Raw genomic sequence first — 17,394 nt, forward strand, 5'->3', positions numbered from 1 at the left:
TATATATAGATTAATAGATGCATAGATTAATATATTAACATATATATATGAAAATAAAAATCTTCTTTTGGGGGATGGGTAAGCAAATAAGATATCGTAACAAAAAATCTATACGACATGAACTGGCAATAATTTATTCTAATTTTTTTTTCTAACCAAGTCAGCAATTAAAATGGGAAAAAAAAAAAATAAAATAAAATAAAAATAAGAATTAAAATAAAATAAAAATAAGAATTAAAATAAGATTAAAAATAAGAATTAAAATAAAATAAAAATAAGAATTAAAATAAAATAAAAATAAGAATTAGAATAAAATAAAAATAAGAATTAAAATAAAATAAAAATAAGAATTAAAATAAGATTAAAAATAAGAATAAAAATAAGAATAAAATTAAGATTAAAAATAAAAATACAAATAATATTAAAAATAAAAATACAAATAAAAATACAAATAAAAGTTCAATAAAAATCACAAAAATGTATTTATTTTGAAACTATATAATGTAACCTCTCTTTTTTTTTTTTTTTTATTTTAAAATTTAAACGTTTAAGCTTAATTTTTTTTAATCATTTAAAATATATATATTTGTACGAGCTCGTGTTCTGATGGGTTTTATGTACATACGTACGTATATATATATATATATATACGTGTGCACATATTTAATTACATTTGATAGCTTTTTCCAGAGGGACAAGATTGTTGGATGTCTAGTCCCTATAACATATTCAGTATATTTTTTTATATGCCTTTTATTGATGTGCGTATTGCATTTATATGATATAAATAGAGAAGGTTCCTTTTTTCTTTTTAAATATATATGTATAATTTTTTTTAAGTTTTAATTGGTATATTTTATTTGTAAAATGTACTCTTTTTTTTTCTTTTTTTTTTTTTAAATTTCCTATGAATTATTATTAAGTTCGAGTAAAACGCTTTGTATATAGTTACGCATTTAATCTTCAAGTACAGATAAAATAAATAAAAAAAAAAAATACAAACGTATGATTGTTTGTTTTTTTGTTTGTATGTATGTATGCCTGTACGTATGTCTGCACGTTTGTTTGTCCTTATGTCTTTATTTATTGCCAGTACGTATGTATCTGTTTGTGTATGAGTAGGCATGCCGAAGTAAAGGGCGTAGTGGGAAAACGTGTAAGGTGAGACCTTTATAATTAGCTCAAAAAAAGATGGGAGTGAAAGGCCTTTGGTCGATAGTATCCCCTGTGGGGGTTCGGGTAAATCCTGAGATTTTTACAGGGAAAAGAATAGCAATAGATGTAAGTATATGGCTATATGAATTGACATATGCAAATAATATGAAAGTACTTCGAAATAATTCCTTTGATCATTTAGGTATTTTTAATGATTTGTGGTTAGATTTTTCTGAAAATATGAATAATGAAATTAAAACAGATAGTTTAAAAAAAGCACACTTATATTTTTTTTTTTTAAGAATATGTAAACTGCTTTATTATAACATAAGACCCATTTTTGTATTTGATGGGAATCCACCTGAACTGAAAAGAAAAACTATATTTCAAAGAAGCATAAAAAGACGAAATCATGAAGAAAGATTTAAGAAAACTGCCGAAAAATTAATTTATAATTATTATCAAAGAACATTATTAAAATCTTTGAAAAATAAAAAAAGCACGTCAAACAGGCAAATGGAGTATGAAAAAGGTGCTCTTGATAAAAATGGAATAACGAATTATACAGCACCTCCATCTAATAATTTAGTAGAAATTTATGACAGCATTAAAGAAAAGGATGCATCTCTAAGTAGTATGGTTGAACAGGTTGGTAATGTTCAAGTAAGTGTGAAGGATGTTTTGAGTATTTGTAATGATGATGATTTAAAAAAAATACAAAATAAAGTGTTTACGTTAACTGATATGGATATTCTTACGAAACTGAGTGACCAGAATGAAGTGTCGAATAGAAGCAGATTAACGAATGATAATAAAGAGGTGGAGAAAAAAAAAGACACGATGGAAACTTCAGGGCGAACGGAGGATAATGAAATGTGTGGTAAGGACCACGTAGATGTGGAAAATGGTGATAGTGATGTTCATAATGATAATGAAGGGGACAAGGATGAGAATGACAATGAGAATGACAATGCCAGTGAGAATGAGGAAATACCCGCTATTAGGAATAATGATAATGCTAACAACATTGATAACGAAATAAACGAAGAAATTGTAAGAAAAAAAATCATTGCTAGGAAGAAATATTATGAAAACATTCCCAAAAATTTTAAAGGCTTTTTATGTATGAGAAGACCGGTAGATATTATTGATATAAGCAATTATAATACGGACATTATGGAGTTTACAGAAAGGTTAAAGGTAAACGATGGAAAATATGGTCGTAAGGGAAACACAGACAATATAACTTTTAAAAAATATGGCACTTCATCAAACATTGTTGGAACTATGGTACAGGTCGACGAAAAGGGGAGAGACGATTTTATGCACGGAAGAACAGGTTACTACACGGGAGGTAGCAAAGAGAATAGGGTTGAGAATTGTGGTGAATGTAGCGGCTCCAATAGTAGTTACAATTACGATGGAAATAATAATGATAGTGCAGGAGAAGGTAACGTGTTCGACATAGAGCACATACACTCATCGAATGATACTTTATATAGGACGGTAGCAAGAGATAACTATAGCACAGGTGCTAATGCAGGTGATAGCACAAAAGCCATTGCTAACGTAGGTGTTAACGTTGGAGCTGACGTTGATTCGGATGATAGGCCCAGTGAAAAGAGCGTTGGGTCTAATGTAGAGAAGGGGAAAAAAGACATAAACATACTGGAACTGCCATCTACTATTAGCAGTTCCAACCTTTTCCTAGATGGCAAGGATGAATACAAAGTGTATTATGTAAATAATGAGGAAATTAAAATACCCATGTTTAAAGAAATTAATAAAGAAATATTTGAAAAGCTTCCAATTAAATTGCAGTATCAAATTCTACAAGATATAAAGGAAGAGTGGTATACAGATAATAGAATAAAAGCAATAAAATCTAAAGATAACATGGACATATTTTCACAAGTGCAATTAGAAACTTATGTAAGGATGATAAAAACAGATTTCGAAATAGAAAAATTAAAAATAAAAATGGCCGAGAATATTCAAAATGTGGAAGGGGAACTAATTATAAATAAAGAGCTGTCCAAACGTTTTGATAGTTTGCATATTAGGGATTATAATGATATTAAAAAGATGAAGAAAAGGAAGAGGAAGAAATATATAAATGATATACTTAATAATTGCTACTTTGAGAATCAGAGTGGCGCTTATGAGGACCTATACATTAAGGAGGAGGGGGGAGAGAAAGAAATGGGGGTAGTATCATTGATAGAGATAGGAGCAGGGGAAGGAGCAGTAACTATGGATGTAGCGGAGGAAGAATCACAGGCTGGTAATGACGAATACACGAAAAGACATAACAGAGAAATAGATGAAAGTTGTAATACAAAAGAATGGAATAAAGGTGTAGAATTACGGACTATTCAAATGCGTATTTTTAAAAAAGAGGAAACTGAAGAGGAAAAAAAAAAAGCGTTCATAAAAATGGAAAACGAATTTAGAAAAGATCTCTTACTAGATGATAAGGAAATTTTTGGTAACGATTTTTTGGACATGGTGGTTGTAAATCAGAAGGAAGATTTAAAAAACATGAACAGTTCAGGTGATGATAAATTTATTCCAAAGTGTAATCAGGAAAGAGAAAAGGAAGCAGTTAAGTACATTGATCTAATTGATGTTGAATGTGAATCGAGTAAGAGGTATAGGAAAAGTGTAAGTAATGCCCCTTATGGAGAGGTAATAAATATATGTGGAGAAGAGAAGGCTGTGGATATAGGTGAACACAATGAAATAAAAAGCGTCCTATTAGACAAGACTAACGGGGAAAGTGGACAGTTAAAAGAAGCATCATTAATTCATGATATTGAAGGAACAGAAGAGAGGAGAAATGGAGCATCCAGCGAGTTATCTAGTTATGTTGTCGTTGATGATGATGAAGTTGACAGTGATCATGTTGTTCATGTTGATGATGATGATGATGATGATGATGATGATAATGATGATAATGATGATAATGATGATGTTGTTCATGTTGATGTTGATGATGATGATGATGATGATAATGATGATGATGATAATGATGATGATGATAATGTTGTTCATGTTGTTGATGATGATAATAATGTTCAGGGAGATAATGATGACGACTTTGAAAATTGCAGTGTTCAGGAAAAGGAAGTTTTTGATGATAGGGCCTTGCATCATGGTCAAGATGTTGAAATAGATTTAACATATGAGGATGAACTGCCTGATGGGGGTAGAAAGATGGATGTCAGTGAGTTGGCGATGGATGACCCGTTTGAAAGGGTAAGTCGAGATAATAATGATGAAGATGGCAATGAAGCAAATGATGAAGATGGTGGTGTTGTCTTTGCATGTGTGAGCAACGCAGATCGGGATATCAACAGCTTAGATGGTAGTAGAATTCGTAGCTGTAGTAGCAATGTAAGCGAAAGTGCTGCAGGGAAAGGGGGGAACAACGAAGTTTATATCTGCACTACTGACAACTGCAAATATGGTTACGAAGATGAAGATGAAAACAGATTCAATAATAAAATTATAGAAGAAAGTTCAGATATGAGAGAGGATAAAATAAATGTTTTAGAAGACCAACAGATGGAAGCAAAAGGCCCAGTTGACCGTGATAAGGAGGGGGACTACGAACCAATTAACAGATCGATTGATAAGTTAGCGTTCCAACAAGAATGTGAAGAGAGTAAACAAAATGAAGAAATTAAAGGGGAGAAAAAATGTATTAATGAGCATTTTTCGGAAAGTCCACATGATGATGGTAAACAAATGAATGCTCCAGATGAATTGATAAAAGTAAGGAGTAGAAAAAGTTTTCTTACCAAAGAGGAAATTAATAACTTGTTATTAAACAAAGGGGATATAAGTAATGTGGGAAAGGAAGTAAGTCATTTTGAACTTATACTAAACACTAAGGAGTTGATGGACAAATTTACAGCAGAAATGGATGGCGGTGGAGATGATGCTATAGATGGCAATAGACACTTCGAGCAGAGTGAGAGTGTGCAGCACATGGACCAAGACGACTGTGCATATTTTGAATATCTGGAGGATAGTAAAGTCATTGACTCATACATAAACGAAACGAATAAAGAAAAGGATGAGTTGATAAAAGAATATAAAAAATTAAAAAAGAACAATATAGAAATAAATGATGAAATGAATGATGATATTAAACTATTGCTAAACTTTTTTGGAATTCCATATGTACAGTCTCCATGTGAAGCAGAAGCTCAATGTTCATACTTAAATAATCAGAATTATTGTGATGCTATTATAAGCGATGATTCTGATGTATTAGTATTTAGTGGAAAGACAATTATAAAAAATTTTTTTAATAGAAAAAAAACAGTAGAAGTATATGAAAAGAAATTGATAGAAGATAAACTAGGTTTATATCAGGAAGAATTAATTAATATATCATTATTATGTGGATGTGATTATACTATTGGTGTATATGGGATAGGTATAGTGAATGCGTTAGAAATAATTAAAGCTTTTCCTAGTTTTGATGATTTAAAAATTTTAAAAGAAATAGTTTCTAATCCTTTTAGAGATATAAATATGGATAACTATAATGATGATATAAAACATTTTTTAGAAACTCATAAAAATTATAAATTGAATTGGGTATTTCCAAATAATTTCCCAGATAGACAAGTATATAAATGCTTTAAATACCCCAAGGTATGTACTGATATTAAAAAATTTGAATGGCATTTTCCAAACATCAGCCATATTACGAAATTTCTAAATACTGCTACCAACATTCCTGAGGAAAAAATTTTTAACGTTCTTAACCCTATTTTACTTAAGTACGATATCAAGGTTCGAAGTTACCAACTCAAAATCGAAGATTTCTTTCCCATCATTGAGCGGAAGCGAAAGAGTGTCGATGATTTGATCGACATTATTCGAGCAAGCAAAAAGGGGGGAAGCGGTACAAAGGGTGGAAATAGAACGAAGGGGGGAAGTGGCTTAATGGACCAGACTATTACCTCTTTGATTGATGTTAACCCCGCTGGCATAATTAAGTCGAAGCGGATGACAAGGGCCTTGGACCACATAAAGAAGAGGAGGAGCACTAAGAAAAAGAAGTAGTACACAAAGCAGTAGTCGTTATGGAGAGTGGGGTACTTACTAGTTGTAGCATTTATAAAACTTGGCACTTTCGCGCAAGGGAAATTTTCTCGTGCTTCCTTACCCCGTGTTCTTGTTGGTGCACCTTCCTATTGTATCTTCGTCTTTTTCCGCTTGGTGCATTTATGCTATTCGTTATTTTTTATTTGTTATTTGTTATTTGTTATTTGTTATTTTTTATTTGTTATTTGTTATTTGTTATTTGTTATTTTTTATTTTTTATTTTTTGTTATTTTTTATTCTTTATTTTTTATTTTTTATTTGTTATTTTTTATTCTTTATTTTTTATTTTTTATTTGTTATTTTTTATTCTTTATTTTTTATTTTTATTTGTTATTTTTTATTCTTTATTTTTTATTTTTTATTTTTTATTTTTTATTCTTTATTTTTTATTTTTATTTTATTTTTTATTCTTTATTTTTTATTTTTTATTCTTTATTTTTTATTTTTTATTTTATTTTTTATTCTTTATTTTTTATTCTTTATTTTTTATTTTTTATTCTTTATTTTTTATTCTTTATTTTTTATTTCGTTTTATTTTTTTATTTTTTCTTTCAAATTTTATCGTGTTATTTTTTAGTTGACATTTTAGTATCTTTTAATTTTAGCGGTGATTACACGCAATTGTACGTGGTTACATGTATATATGTACGTATGTATATATGCATGCATATATATATGTGTATATATATATATATATATATGTGTATATATATATATATATATATATGTGTATATATATATATATATATATATGTGTATGTAAGCATACGTGTAGGGAAACATATACAGAATGCGCGTGCCACCCATTTGTGGTGAACTGCGAATGAAAAAAATTTTTTAAAAACTTGAATTTGTAAATGAATTTGTCGATTTTTTTAAATATCATTGAGTGTATGTAGATCAACACTTCCGTAATTGGTGTAACTGATGCACCTGCCGTGCGTGTGGCTAACCAATTTGTACAGGAATAGTTTACGCAACCATTCAATTGGCAGTTGGTGGGATATAATTAGGGTCCTTTTTGAGGATAACAATTCCTTCTAGGGTATCGCTGATTGGAATATCTTCAATGGGGAGGGGGGTGTAAAAAAAAAAAAAAAATTAAAAAAAAATAAAATAAATTAATGCGTAAATAAGGGTTGGGAAATGCGTTAAATGAACAAAAATATGCATAACGGGCCACTTCACTTGTGGAGGAGTATGTTCTAAAATGCACTTGTTCGATATTTTTTTTTCTTTTTTTTTTTTTTTTATTTCGTAAAAATTGTTACATTCTTCGGTGGCAATTTCCGCTCGATCTGTGTGCAAGAGTAAAACGGGAGTAACGTGAGTTTGAAATCCTGTTATCGTTTTGGGTTTTCCCGCTTGTCCAACAACATCAACCGCCTGGTAAAAAGGTCGAGAAAATGTATTCAAAAGGCACATGCCAATAATATACATGAAAAGATAGAATATACAAAAAAAAAAAAAAAAAAAAAAGAAAAATGGCGAAGTAGATACATTATATTTTTTACTCGTGATAGCTGTAATATATATTTATTATTTTTTTTTTTCCCGAGCTTCACCTGTCCAACGCGCACAGAGATGGGAAGTGGTTCCAAATTTTCGTTGACTGTTACGAGCATTCTGGGATAAATACAAGGCACCAAATGATAGAGCAGATAATGATATTTGCCTAATATTGTTGACTTCAATTGCAAGCATGCATGTATTGTTATTAATAGAGATCCTAAGGAGACGGGGTTAATAATCGAACGATTGGAATGCAAAGGGTTGATAGTAAGTAAACCTTTTCCCATATACAGTAAACCTTGTGATAATCTTACAACAAAAGTAGCATTGGTATCTTTACAATAAAATGTGGACAATTGTCTTAGTAGAATAGCAATTCTAGAGTTGTTTGTTCCAGCACCAACAAACCCTAAGGAAATAATTGCATGCAAAGCTACATCCGGATCTTGATCATGTGTTAATTTTGACAAGATATCAACAATGTTTGGTTTTGGAAAGGATGTAAATAATAAGGCCAAAGCAAGTGGAACGGCTTTTTTTTGATTAATGCTAGAGTATTGTAAAAAGTGGTCAACAATACGAGTAGTCATCTCTGAGCTTATATCGTCCGTTAGGGCTATGAGTGCAATGTTTAGGATAGCAACACACTGGTCCAGGTTGTCTTCCACTGGACTGCTACCACCCATGCCATTGTTTCCACTGATATTTCCGCTCATATTTCCACTGATATTTCCGTTCATATTTCCACTGATATTTCCGCTAATGTTAGCGCCAATATTACTGCTGCTATTGTTACCTGTAGCTGATTTTCCTTCAATGGAACTCTTCACGCCTTTTCCAGCATCTCCGGTATTTATCTTCTTATTGTCGATACTTGCTCCTTTATTTTCTGCGTTAGTTATCTTACCATCGATGGAACCGCTACTGTTATTATGTGCCTTATTTTCTCCGTTGATCTTTTTGTCGTTTCTTTTTTCGACCAATACTTGTAGCATCTTTTGCACTTTCAATACATCGTTTGATCCCGCAAAGGCCATTCCTTCAACTGTTGCTATCATATATTTGGCTATCGGATGTTTGATAACTTCAAGTGCGGATAAGGTAGCTTCACATTTTTCCCTTGAACAAAGAAACAAAAGACCCAAAGCTACTGCATAGAGCTTCGATATAGGTTGATCTAAACAATTATTTATTTTTTCTCTTTCCAAAATGGTATCAATAATATACTCAGCAATTTCTCTATTTTGTGATCCAACAAATACTAGACCTAGAGATAGAGCTGCAAAAACACTACAATCAATAATACATCCATTGTCAACTAAGGGAGGAATTAATACATCTAAGAGATTTTCCCTATTCGAACCTGCATATGCATATCCAAATCCTAATATAGCTCCAATTTTTTCTAAAGTATTTTCTGCATCAATATGTTCAGATAACAATGCATATGCCGGATCACATTCGTTTTTTATATTTGTACAAGCTATCCCAAATGCCATTAATGAACCTGCTTTTACATATTGATCAGTACTATATTGAAATTTATCTATTTGTGATAAACCTTCATCTAGATTCCACATTAGTAATAACCCCATAGATGCTGTTGCACTCATTAAACCATATTCCTTATTCTTAAAAATCCATAAAGAGGAATTTACAGTCATTAGTTTATCTTTACAAAAAGATGCATTTACAAATGCATTAACAAATGTAGACGATAAATTTTGTTTAGCTGAATCCCATGCATTTGTATTTCTTTTTTCTTCTAAATGGATTTTATAAATATCTTCTGGTAGTTTGGGTTCTTCTACATCTAAATCTTTTGCTAATTTTAAAAAAATCGGAGATAAATGTTCTCCTGAAGATAAAGTAGATATTTCATTTAAATTCATATTACTATATTTTATTATCTCTTCTTGACTAAATTCTAAATGTATACAATGTCTAGAACATATTAAGGCCATCTGTTTACATAATAGAGTATCACCACATTCAAAAAAAATTTCTTTTATTTTATCTCTTCTATTTAATCTTAATAATATTTTTAAATATTCCACATACTTTTTATGTTTTTTTAATATAAGTAATATCACTTCCATTAGTTTATAGTATTCGTCTGTTGATGAACTATAATGAGTTAAATTTAACAAATACAATATTGACCTTTCACACGATTTTTCATCAACATATAAATATATATCATTAATTTTATCCACCTCTATCAGTAGGTCTATAGCCTCGTATTCCGTGTTATGATTAAAGCAGTAGGGAACGACGATGTTCACTAATTCGTACATCTGACTAAGGGTGTTAGCTACTTTGTTTGAATTGGTCATGTTAACAGCACTTGCCATGTTAGCAGAACTTGTCATATTTGCAGTGCTAGACAATGCAGCTCCATTTGCGTCCTCGTCTTTTAAGTTTTTATACTCAGCCAGTAACTTTGTAATTAAATTCTTTATATACTCGTGGCCATAGTTTATTAGATCTTTCTTATTCCCAGAAATAATATATTTCACGATATTATTTTCATCTCCTATAGTTGTTGATAATGCACTAATCATGTTGCTTAACTTTCTCTTGCATTCCTCAAATTTCATTTCATTATGTATATCTATCAAAGAATTATAATGAGACTTCAATACTTTTAAAGCTAGTAAAGAAGAGGTTAAAATTCCACTTGTGTCGATAATTTCTTTATTTAATAATGTGATAGATAAATTCACTACATTTGGATCATCGTCCTTTAATCTTGTAATTAGCAATTCCAGTTCTTCCTTTTTTTTCTTTTCTTCTTCATTTAATTCTTCATTTTTTATTTTTACTTTGTTCAACTTTCTTCTTTTCTCCTCCGCGTCCTTGTCCTTTACCGGCACTTTTATTGAGACTGCCTGAGAGGTAAGATCAACCAAAAAAAAAATAAATGAAAACTGCAAAATGAAAACTGCAAAATGAAAAATGAAGTCTACATAATGCAAAAGAAACATGCGTGTACAAAATGTACGTGGACTAACAAACAATTAATGAAAATCCACCATTGGGCCTACAAATATCTACGGCGGATATATTCAAATTGTCTGCAAAAAATGCATTTCACTGTTCTGTTGCAAACTATGGCAAACTGCATGAACTGTTCATGCAAAACGTAGTTACAAGCGCACAAAACGCATGCACAGTTCACACAAAACATATTCACGCGTACACAAAACATATTAAGAGCGCACACAAAACGTACTAAGTGTGTACACAAAACTTATTAAATGTATACACATATATACAAATAAGCTTCGTTTACCTTTTTATCTTCTGCTGTCATGATTTCTCTTCACTTTGGTGGTATTTTAAAATTTTCAAGTTTCCAGAAAAAAAAAAAAAAAAAAAAATATACGTATATTTATGTACAGTTCATACAAGTTTGTATATGAAGAAAAAAAAAAAAAAAAAATAATTATAATTCAATACACAAGATATTTGCTGATCATCATAAATGAATTATCATATATCGTTTAGAATGAAAAGTGCCAGCGAAAGTTTAAAAGTAAATTCTCTTTATATCCTGCTTAAACGAATATAAAAGGTATACAAAAAAATATATATAATGCGTATTCATGTATAAATACGTTTGTATAAAATGTGTTTTCATAAATATATGCATGTAAATAAGTTCACATACATATGTATGTTAGAATGTATGAACGGTTGAATGCTATGTTTGGGTATGCTTGGGTATGCGTGTTCCTCTTTTAAAGTGGTTTATGTTTGTATATTCCGTACAACGTAGGGGAATAACGTAAAAAATGAAAAGTTATAAAGGGCATGTACTTTTGAATTAAATTGCATTGTTGTATTTTGTCATTCAGATAAAGGTTAAAGCGGTTTTATTTCTTTTTTTTTTTTCTTTTTTTTCTTTTGTTTATTATACTTTTGCGATTACGCTTTTATATATGTTCGTTTTACAATTTAGAGAAGCATTAAAAACTTTAGTTTTTTCAAATGCAATATTTTGATAACATGGTGAGAAAATGTATATTAATGTACATAAAATTATACATATTATATATATATATATATATAATATATTTGTGCACATTTTTTTTTTTTTTTTTTGAAGTGAAAAATGATAAGGTACAAAAAAAAAGGTATTCATTCGATCTGAAAAAAAAAAGCATGTACACGCTAGTATATTTTATTGCATACATGTACAAATGTATATATATGTATGATAACTGCATATGTGTGAATAGTAGTTGTGCATTAAAAAAATTGGTAATTGAGGATTGTTATATTCTACGTAGGAACCTGGGAGAAAGTTGTGTGAGAACATAAAGGAAATAAATATTTTCTTCTTAATAATAATGATTTTAAGAATTATTTTTTCTAGCTACTCAAGGTATTCCCTCAAGGTAAATTTTTACATTATATTATATATATATACACCATGTGCATAATTTATAAAATGTGTTTTACAGAGATTATTGAGGCATTTTTATTTGTTCTTACCCAAACAATGTGCATATATATGAAGTAATATATGTACATGTATACATATACGTATGCGTATAAATGTGTACAATACAACGTAAACACAAGGATGAACAAATTTCACAGTGTAAATTTACATTCATCGATAGAAAACTATATCTAAAAAATGTAATGTGTGTTATATGTGTTGGTCAAAATTGTTCTTTTCTCTATTTTTCTCCTCTCTTTTATTCTTTTTTTATTCTTTTTTTTTTTTTTACTTTTTTCTTTCTTTTTCTTTTTGGTTAAATCATAAAAAAAATTAATGTTCAAGAACATTCCTATTATCCTATTTTATGATGATCATTTTATTTTATTTTTTCTAGTTTTGTGGAAATTTTAAAATTTTATTATTTAAATATGACCGCTAATCCCTTAAAATATAGTTTAATAAATAATATATACAATTTATTATTCTTTCATTTGAGCATTTTATTCTCCTCTTACATCAAAGGAATAATTATTCTTTTTTCTTTTTTTTTTTTTTTTTGTCTGTTTTTTTGTTTTATGAGTATATTATTCTTTTTAGATGAACTGCATTAGAGAGTAATAATACATTTTTGGCACTTTACAGATTTTTTTATTTTTATTTTATTTTATTATTTTTTTTTTTTTACATGAACAACCTTTTGTTACACAGTTTTGTCACACAGTTTTGTCACACAGTTTTGTCACACAGTTTTATTACACACTTTAGTGTACATTACTTTATAAATCAGAATAAAATTTTTTTTTATTTTCTTTTTTTAAAAAAATGGAAATAGTGAATGAAGGTTGGGTATTTAAGCAGTCGAAATATTTGAAGAGGTTAAGGAAAAGGTATATGATACTAACAAAAAATTTCATTTGTTCCTTTAAGTCTCAGTATTACCAGGGGGAGAGGCCAACAGAGGTAATTTTTAAAAAAAAGGCACATATAAGTGGTAAAGCGATGTTACAAAACGAATAAATAGGAACTAACGTTATTATGCATTTTATTATTACTGTGTTATTATGCATTTTATTATTACTGTGTTATTATGCATTTTATTATTACTGTGTTATTATGCATTTTATTATTACTGTTGTTATTATGCATTTTATTATTACTGTTGTTATTATGCATTTTATTATTACTGTTGCTATTTTACGTTTTATTATTATTATTACGTCATGTACTCTGTGAAAAGCCTATTTTTACATGAGCCGAACTAGAAAAGATGGCACATCGTTCAATCGATTTGTTTAACAAAATTTTGAAAAAAATATTCCCAATGGTCTGCACACACAAACACACATAGTCGCCAATATATATATGTATATACATGTACATAAACATACGTATATGCCTTTTTTGCGAATACACAGATATTGTACCTTAACAAATTTACCGAGTTAACTTCAATGGAAGATATTAGAAAGATAAAGTTGGTGGAAAACGAGTTAGATCTAACCAACATATATTTATTTAACATACGTTATAACAACAGGAAGATTTTGTTTGTGACCTTGGATAAGGATGAGAAAAACAAATGGATAAGTAAATAATTCTTTCTTTTTTTTTTTTTTTTTTTTTTTTTTTTGTTTATGTGTGTGTTTATACCTTTCTGTTATTTTTCTTTTTACGTCTCTTTTTTTCATTTTTTAGTTTTAACCTTGTTCATATTCTCGTCAACCCTTTTTTACTTTTGTAGAGCATATCAGCAAGCAGATGGTAAAACCTACGGTTTTATTGAGCGAATAACAGTAAAAAAAAAAAAAAAATTATATATATATATATATTTAAAAATAAAACGAAAAGGCCTTACACTTCAAAAAAACAAATAACTCGTAAATACACTTTTATGGATTTTACGTGTTTTTTTTTTTTTTTTTTTTTATCTTTTTTTAATTATTCTTTTTTAAAAATGCAAATTTATATATATATTTATATATTTATACAACATACACACAAAAATAAATGAACGAACGAATGAATAGGAAAAAACTGCTTAAGTTTTAAAGACACTTTTCCGATTAATTTTATTTCACCCTTCTCTCATTCCTTTTTTATTAATATTTTTGAAAAGAGAGTTATTCCGAAATTTTAATGCAAATTAATTTGGGAATGTCGGAGTTAAATAATTATCATATTTATTATTTTCGTCAAAATTATATGAGCACAAACAATTTAAATTTAAGTAATTTTTTAGCTCTTCTTTTAATCTACAAAAATAAAAATACATAAATAATTACAATATATATAAGTGTATGAATAAGTATATAAAATATATGTGCATATATTATATGTACCTTCGCCTAAATTGCTAAGACAAAATCGTTTAAGCAAATTAAGAAACAATTGTATAGATTTTATGTAGTCTAGTTGTATTTTTTTCAGTTCATTCTATGCGTTGTATTTTTTGCTTAATTTCATTCATTTTGTCTACTTGTTATCTTCCTTGTTTTCCTGCGGTTCCTCAACCTTGGTTAGAAGATTTAAAATAAAAGATTTATCTTTTTTTTTCTCCATTTCTTTCTCTTTCTTTTTCTTTTTTAATAGCTCATAGTTTTGTTCATTTAATTCGTTAATAATATCGTTTGTCAAGTCATCGTTAACTATTATTTGTTCATTATTTTTGTAAATGTTCTTTAATTCTTCAATTGCCTTTTTATTCCCTGAACAGGTAAGGGGAAAACGATCAAAATATGAATATTACTTGTACATGTAAAAAAGAAAAGAAAAGAAAAAGTATGGCTTGTAAAAAAAAAAAAAAAAAAAGGAAAAGAAAAAGAAAAAGAAAATGTATGATCTGTACATGTAGAAATAAAAAGAAAATGTATGATCTGTACATGTAAAAATAAAAAGAAAAAGTACGAATTGTGCATGTCAAAAAATAAGGGAAAAAAAGAAGGAAATAAAATATCATATTAAATAAATAAGAACTGTAGTATTTTCCCTCCATACATGATACAATTTTGCAAATTGAAAAAGTGATTTCTAATAAAGCACTGTAATATTTAATACAAATTAATAAGGCAGTTATATTTACTAAACAAAATAACATTGGGTAAAAACATGCCCATTTCACATTCATAAATATAGTACACATTCACACATACATAAATAGATACCTACATAGATACCTACATGGATACCTACATAGATACCTACATGGATACCTACATGGATACCTACATAGATACCTACATGGATACCTACATAGATACCTACATGGATACCTACATGGATACCTACATGGATACCTACATAGATACCTACATGAATACCTACATAAATAAATAATATATGTATATGTGTACATTTTCGTGCACGCATAAATTAGCTAAAAAGGGATGTAGACGTACTTATTACCTTTTATAGCTTTATATTTTATCTCGTCGCTTTTGCTAAGTGATAGCTTGAAATCGTATTCGCATATTGTGCTATCTTTCAAATTCTAATAATATGCAAATTGAAAAGGAAATGGGAGAAATGAACAGATACGTAAGGGAAAATAAGAGGTATGGTTTAACATCATTATTGGGGAGGTAGCAACATGTACGAAAAGGATAGTAAAAAATGAAAAAAATAAATAAAATAACAACTGCACAAATGTATCAACTATTCATCACTGCTATGTTATTTCTTTTATAATTTATCTAATTACTTCGTACGCTTTTATAGCATCTTTGAAATGAACATATTTTATAAAAAACATGTTACTGCTTTTTTTCCCGAAATAAATACCTTCACCTAACAAAGGTCCATCTGGAAATGCGAAAAAGGAAGAGAAAAATAAGACAAAAGGGGAAAAATAAAAAAATGAAAAAATGAAAAAATAAAAAAATAAAAAAATAAAAAAATGAAATAAGAGAAAAAATGGCAACACCAAATTGCAGAGCAAAAAAGACACATTCCTTTTTCTTCCCTATTTTCATCTCTTCATATTTTAGTCTCATTAAATATATTTAACTATTTACATTTACTAAATATTTCGGTTATTTCAAATCGATTTATGTCAACAGGAATATTTTTGCAAAGTATAGTTCCGTTGCTATTGAGAATTTGGTTCATTTAGAAAAAGTGCTTTCCATATATACACAAGTCATGCATATATATATGATTACATATACGTACATACATGTGTATATATATACATATATATATATATATATATATACATATATATATACACAACAAAATTAAAAAATTGATTTGCGGAAAAAAGGAAAAAACAAAAGCTAATTTTCGTATGCGTAATTATATTTTGAATGGTATGAAATAGTAAAAAAAAAAAAAAAAAAAAAAAAATGGATAATATAATGGATAATATAATGGATAATATAATGATGCTATGACTATAATACTATCTTGAAAATAATGATGAGTAATTTTATTTCCCCAAAAAGATTAGTAAAAAAGAGGGGCATTAAAAGACATATTTATATTGTGAATTACTTATGAGTAAGAAATATGAAAAGGGGAATTGAACTATTGTAATATAATAAAGAGCAAAAACATCATTTACGAGGAGTTTATTAAAGTATATTTAATTTGTAATGCAAAATTGTAAAAAAAAAAAAAAAAAAAAAAAATGATTGTTCATAAAAAGATAAGCAAATATTTATTATCCTTTTTAATACTTTAAAAATTGTTCATCTTATGTTTTGCTAAATTGGGAAAAAGGACTATGCAATCATGCAGATACATATATTTATAATACTGGAAGTACGATATGCCGTAAGTAAATTTTGTGTTTTGAAATAAAACTGCAACTTGTGTTTATTCTTTTTTTTTTTTTTTTTCTTTTCCATAATTAGCAAAAAGAAGGAAAAAAATAAAAATAAATTAATTAATAAACGAATGAATGGATAAATAAGTGAATGAATAAATAAACAAATAAACAGTTAAGTAATTGAATAGTGCTGCGTTACGCTTCGTTGTGCTTCGTTATGCTTCGTTATGCTTCGTTATGCTTCGTTATGCTTCGTTATGCTTCGTTATGCTTTGATACGCTTCGTTACTTATATATTTTCTTGTAGTCTCTTTTGCATAGTTACGTATGGGCGCAATAGAACGCATTAATGAACTGTTTTAAAATAAATTGCCCCGTATGACGA

General features: G+C 28.5%; 4 protein-coding genes across 4 annotated transcripts; 2 read left to right on the plus strand and 2 right to left on the minus strand.

Moving 5' to 3' along the window:
* Positions 1 to 1,191: 1,191 nt before the first annotated feature.
* Positions 1,192 to 6,237, plus strand: RAD2 (DNA repair protein RAD2, putative; the record flags this gene model as incomplete). Its single annotated transcript, XM_029003263.1, has 1 exon — positions 1,192 to 6,237. One exon carries the CDS (start codon positions 1,192 to 1,194, stop codon positions 6,235 to 6,237), a length of 5,046 nt encoding a protein of 1,681 aa, XP_028859714.1.
* A 1,026-nt stretch (positions 6,238 to 7,263) lies between these two features.
* RPN1 (26S proteasome regulatory subunit RPN1, putative) lies at positions 7,264 to 11,107 on the minus strand (the record flags this gene model as incomplete). The annotated part of the gene is made up of 4 exons (XM_029003264.1): positions 7,264 to 7,343; positions 7,551 to 7,665; positions 7,794 to 10,682; positions 11,087 to 11,107. 4 exons carry the CDS (start codon positions 11,105 to 11,107, stop codon positions 7,264 to 7,266), a joined length of 3,105 nt encoding a protein of 1,034 aa, XP_028859715.1.
* Positions 11,108 to 13,066: 1,959 nt separating this feature from the next.
* On the plus strand, positions 13,067 to 14,035 carry PH1 (PH domain-containing protein, putative; the record flags this gene model as incomplete). Its single annotated transcript, XM_029003265.1, has 3 exons — positions 13,067 to 13,204; positions 13,660 to 13,831; positions 13,986 to 14,035. The coding sequence occupies 3 exons, from the start codon at positions 13,067 to 13,069 to the stop codon at positions 14,033 to 14,035; spliced, it is 360 nt and encodes a 119-aa protein (XP_028859716.1).
* A 352-nt stretch (positions 14,036 to 14,387) lies between these two features.
* On the minus strand, positions 14,388 to 16,348 carry PmUG01_04026700 (RNA-binding protein, putative; the record flags this gene model as incomplete). The annotated part of the gene is made up of 5 exons (XM_029003266.1): positions 14,388 to 14,496; positions 14,721 to 14,949; positions 15,647 to 15,731; positions 15,942 to 16,042; positions 16,255 to 16,348. The coding sequence occupies 5 exons, from the start codon at positions 16,346 to 16,348 to the stop codon at positions 14,388 to 14,390; spliced, it is 618 nt and encodes a 205-aa protein (XP_028859717.1).
* Positions 16,349 to 17,394: the final 1,046 nt, after the last annotated feature.

Source organism: Plasmodium malariae (genome assembly GCF_900090045.1).
Source record: "Plasmodium malariae genome assembly, chromosome: 4".
Classification (NCBI taxonomy): Eukaryota; Apicomplexa; class Aconoidasida; order Haemosporida; family Plasmodiidae; genus Plasmodium; species Plasmodium malariae.